General features: G+C 35.8%; 1 protein-coding gene across 2 annotated transcripts; it reads left to right on the top strand.

The window, feature by feature from the left end:
* The first annotated feature begins 547 nt into the window (after nucleotides 1–547).
* LOC111899941 (bZIP transcription factor 16-like) lies at nucleotides 548–1,049 on the top strand. 2 transcript variants are annotated; one of them, XM_023895821.3, is made up of 3 exons: nucleotides 548–707; nucleotides 793–857; nucleotides 935–1,049. In XM_023895821.3, exons 1-3 carry the CDS (start codon nucleotides 557–559, stop codon nucleotides 1,046–1,048), a joined length of 330 nt encoding a protein of 109 aa, XP_023751589.1. In that variant the 5' UTR covers nucleotides 548–556; the 3' UTR covers nucleotide 1,049. The 2 variants fall into 2 exon arrangements, with proteins under 2 accessions (XP_023751589.1, XP_042758167.1); XM_042902233.2 differs by having other exon boundaries at nucleotides 799–857.
* Nucleotides 1,050–4,804: the final 3,755 nt, after the last annotated feature.

Below are 4,804 nucleotides of genomic sequence, written 5' to 3' on the forward strand. Positions count from 1 at the left end.
CTCTGTACTCTCACTCACTCTCTCTCTCTCTCTCTCTCTCTCTCTCTCTCTCTCTCTAAGCCCTAAGCTGCCACCATCAATAATAAAATAGTTCGATCAAGTTTAGTTCAATTCCTGATCATCGATTTGAAATTCTATTTCTGATATGACCTTTTGTGCAATTCTTTGACCTTTTAATCTTAGGGTTTATCTTCATGAAATCTAATCTCTGTGAACGAACTAATACACTTTAGGATTAGGGTTTAGTAATGGGATTCCTTCGTTTTTGTTAGGGCGATGTGAGTAATGAACCAAGGAGAAACACACAACAATGTAATCAAGAAGAAGATGTTCCAGTCTTGGTTGATGCAATACACCAGGGCGTACTGTTACAAATACACCAGGGCGTACTGTTAATAGAGGAAAATAATTGTTAACACAGGAACTTTTTCTTGTTTATTAACAGCATGGATGATGATGATGGTGATGGAGAACCAGAAAGTGCAAGCCTTTGCAATCCCTACGGGTCCAACTTGGGCGTTTTACAGTTGGAAGTGTTTTGTTTTGTGTGACTTATATGTTAATATTGGCAGGTGAAGAATCTCAGAATGGAAACAATATGCATGGTTGTCAAAATGGAGGGCCAAATCATTCAATGGCGATTGTGCCAATATCAGGTCCAGGAAGTGTTGTAGGTGGTCCCAGCACAGGCACAAATTTAAATATTGGTATGGAGCAAATTCAAATTAAAATTCATCCTACTCTCTCATATTCATATTCCTGCAATTCGTGGAAAGGTAACTTGTGCTCCAGTTTCAGGGGGAATGCTTGCTGCTGCTGGCTCAAGGGAAACCATTCAGCCACAGATCTGGCTACAGGTCTTGTTTTGTTTTATAACTTCGTTTTATCCTGTTATTAGTATAATTTTGGATCATTAGTAAAATTGTTATTTCAGGATGAAAGGGAGCTAAAGAGGCAGAGAAGGAAGCAATCCAATAGGGAATCTGCTCGCAGATCCAGATTACGCAAACAGGTACTAAGAAACCGTTTCCCTTTCAGAAAGAAATAGTAGCAATTTAGGAAAGGAAGAAATGAAAGTAGGATGCTTGCTATATTTAATCCTAATTGATTGATGTACTGCAAAGTGACATCACACCTAGTTAGTTGGTTTGGTTCATAAATAAACAGAGCTTTCAGATTCCAGTAAGCATTCTGGGAATCTTCTTCAAGAACATGAATATTCTTGAAGGGATTCTGAGTATAATGTGAACTGAAACTTGGCAGGATTGTGAATTTAAAAAAATTGACTCCACGACATTGGTTTTCTGATACTCGTGTTGGTTTTGGTTGCAGTTGTCAGGGTTCACAAAGCTGTAATGGAAATCTTAGGATTCAGGGCAGAAAATCAAGATTCAGTCACCAAAAATCTATCTCTTGCGTTTCAGGGAGCCCAAATGATGATCAAATCCAGGGGCATATTCGTCTTGTTTCAAAGTATGCATTGAGGAGGATCAGATGATAGTTTCATTCACATTATCAAAAGACAATAAGTATCTTCTTGTTAGTCTCGTGAATGAAGAGTTACATCTTTGGAACATCCAGGGGCATATTCGTCTTTGGAACACTTGATCTTTTATTTGGTGGAATTGCTCGTATCCTACGTACTTTTTTTTCCATTATTAAGAAGTTCAACCAATTTTTGGTCAGGTATGTCTTCATTTAAAAGATTATAATTTCTTCAAAAACATGTGTGCTTTAAAAAGGAACAATGGTGAAGTTGAATATTTGTTATGTAGGATGGGAGTCTTTGATGTGTTCTGTGAAGAACATCATTGCAAATGGTAGTAAAGAGGTTTCCCTTGCTGCAGTAGGGTGTTTGCAAATGGGGCTAACATGAAACAACAGTTTCAACTAATAAATTGATTTGCACCATAATTTGTTCTAGGTCCAAAATGTTGTGGATTTTTCAAAGATGATTGGAGCATTAGATGTAAATGAAAATCTTACACATCTTGGTTAGTTTATATTAATATATTTATAAAAGTTTATTTCCTAAGATTATCTTTTCTCATTTTTTCAAAATATACGTAAATATCTGGTAATGCTTCCATTGGATCCGAAATTAGGGAAAATGCTAATAATGGGTGCTTTTTTTTCGTTGCTTTGATCATATTCTTACAATTGTTGCTGGACTTAGTGTCAGGGATCATTTTCTTTTGCCTCAAGAGAACAAAGACGTGAGTAATCCAGCTACTTTCACACAAGGGCATTTTGGTCATAATCAATCATCGGTTAGCACCATTATATGCTCAGGCCTTTTTCCTAGCATTGCATCTGTAGTGGTATGTATGCTTAATGCTTATTTATTTAATTTACAATTTACAATACAATTGATAGATATATGAATCCATATGTTACTTAATTTTGTTCTTTTTTATTTTTAATATGTGCAGCATAGGGAGACATCAATGTCCTTCAAAACTATAGATGATGTCCAAGTCTTACTCTATGCAGTAAGTATTAAAGAAATAGCAATGCACTTTCATTCATTTGTTTCATATTTTTTTCACATTTCTCTAATGATATTTTTCCTTGAGTCATAGAATGATTGGCTCATATCTTGTTTTTTGATATTTATACGCAGTTTTTTTCTTACGTCGGTGGTGGCGAAGTTCAAGATTAAGGGAGACTTGTAATCATGTTTGGCTTTACTTTCTAGTAAGAAACAGAGTTGTATGATTATTTGTTAGTTTTATAGGAATGTATAACAGATGTTAGCAATGTATTATTTTTGTTTAACATTTGAATGATTTTTTGTATGACATTATAATTTGTGCAATTTATTTTATATTATGCAATGGATTGTATTTTTTGTATATGGTATTTTATTTCTGTTATAAGAAATTAAATGAAAATTTAATTTAAAAATTAATAAATATATAAATTTATTTTTTTTAAACTGTTAAATTTACGATACGCAAAAATGTATGTCATCTTCATTTATGACATGGCCTTTCTTGACAGGGGCTTTCTTGATACGCATTGCGTGTCATTAACACGCGCGTCATAAGGTTACGACACGTGAATGCGTGTCGTCTTCCTTTATGACAGGGCCTTCCTTGATACGCATTGCGTGTCGTAACCGCGCGTCGTAAATGCGCGTCGTAAATGCGCGTCGTCTATAGATGACGCGCAAAAGCGCGTCGTCTCTCTTTATGACAGGGCCTTCCTTGACACGCATTTGCGCGTCGTCTGAGCGTTTTACGACGCGCAATGACGACGCGCAATGAGCGTCGTAAAAGGCCTTTTTTCTAGTAGTGTGTATATATATATATATATATATATATATATATATATATATATATATATGTATGTATACGAACAAGTCGTTTTACCGTTAGTAGGCCTCATTCACGATGCCGGTTTATAAGGGGGGTATAAGGTTGTTGCCTATAAAATGGCAGCTTAATGGGTGTCCACTCTCACCCATTGCTTCCTTGTCTGGTGGAGGGTCGTTAGCCGAACGGGTAGGACAATGACGTTAATCCTTATTAAAAGTATGATGAATGTAAAGTAACTAAATGTTTTTATAAATTCCCAATCTTAGTTACTTTATGAAATTTTGAATAATGTGCTAACCCATTAAATTACACTTTGCACTTTGCTTAAGTCGTTAGTGGAGCGTGCGTGGTTAACCGACACACTAACCTGGACTTAACAAGGTAGGAAAAGCGTGGCTTAAGGTTTATCATATATCGGTGGAGCGTGTGTGATTAACCGGCACATCGGTTGAGTGATAAACATTAAGAGTACCAAGTAATTTGCATGGTTACTTCACACCTTGTTTTGTGATCCTCGGCATCCTAGTCACAAAACATTAAGGGAACACTCGAGATTGAAACATGCCATTGAAAAGTTCAATGAATCTCAAAGAATCTAGGAGTTTCAAATCCAATTAAAACCTAATAATTTATTTCGTTTTTCATGGTGGAAATTGGTGAATCGTCATTCACCTACCTTCAAATATCTTATAGCTTGGATTACGACATCCCTCTTCTACGTTATAAAATATTGTGTTGGGTCCTAGCCTTAATATTACATTTGGGTGTCTTATTAAGGACTATCTTTATATCTAATCTAAACTTGTCTTTCTTCTATTCAGATGTCTTCTGACAATGTTGCTTCTGGCTCAAACCCTACCGACTCCTTCTCTCTCATGAACCTTTGTGGGAGAGTCATCTTTGATGGATCCAACTTTATGGATTGGATCAGGAACATCAGGATGGTCACCCGATATGAGGACAAGGAATATGTCCTCGACAAGGAGATTAAGGAACTTGGTGAGTCATCTGGTACACCTGAGGAGATCACTGAATACCGGACCCATGAGAGAGATGTTGGATATAGTGTCTAAGTCCATAACTATATTTGGTATGTACTTGACCCGACCCGGCATGGTCCATTTGGGTTGCACTTCACCCGAACAATTTATGGATAATCTTTTGAGAATAGTATAAGTTATGATTTATTAATATATTATAAGTTCTAATATATTAATATAAAATCATATTATTTAATTAGTATTGATCTATAATTAATCTAGAATTAATTTAGAGATTAAAATTATTACTAATTAAATATGGTCTCTTGTATTTATATAGTGTGGGCTAATGCTTATTTGGAATGGGCTAGGCTTGCATGGAAAGTCCATGGATACTCCATGGAGCTTTAACCCATGGATCTCATGGAAATGAAAAGACATGGGTATTAGGGTTTACATGGATGTAACCCTAATCCACCACACTATATAAAGGAGGCTTTGGTT

This window comes from Lactuca sativa, chromosome 6 (genome assembly GCF_002870075.4).
Source record: "Lactuca sativa cultivar Salinas chromosome 6, Lsat_Salinas_v11, whole genome shotgun sequence".
Taxonomy (NCBI): Eukaryota; Viridiplantae; Streptophyta; class Magnoliopsida; order Asterales; family Asteraceae; genus Lactuca; species Lactuca sativa.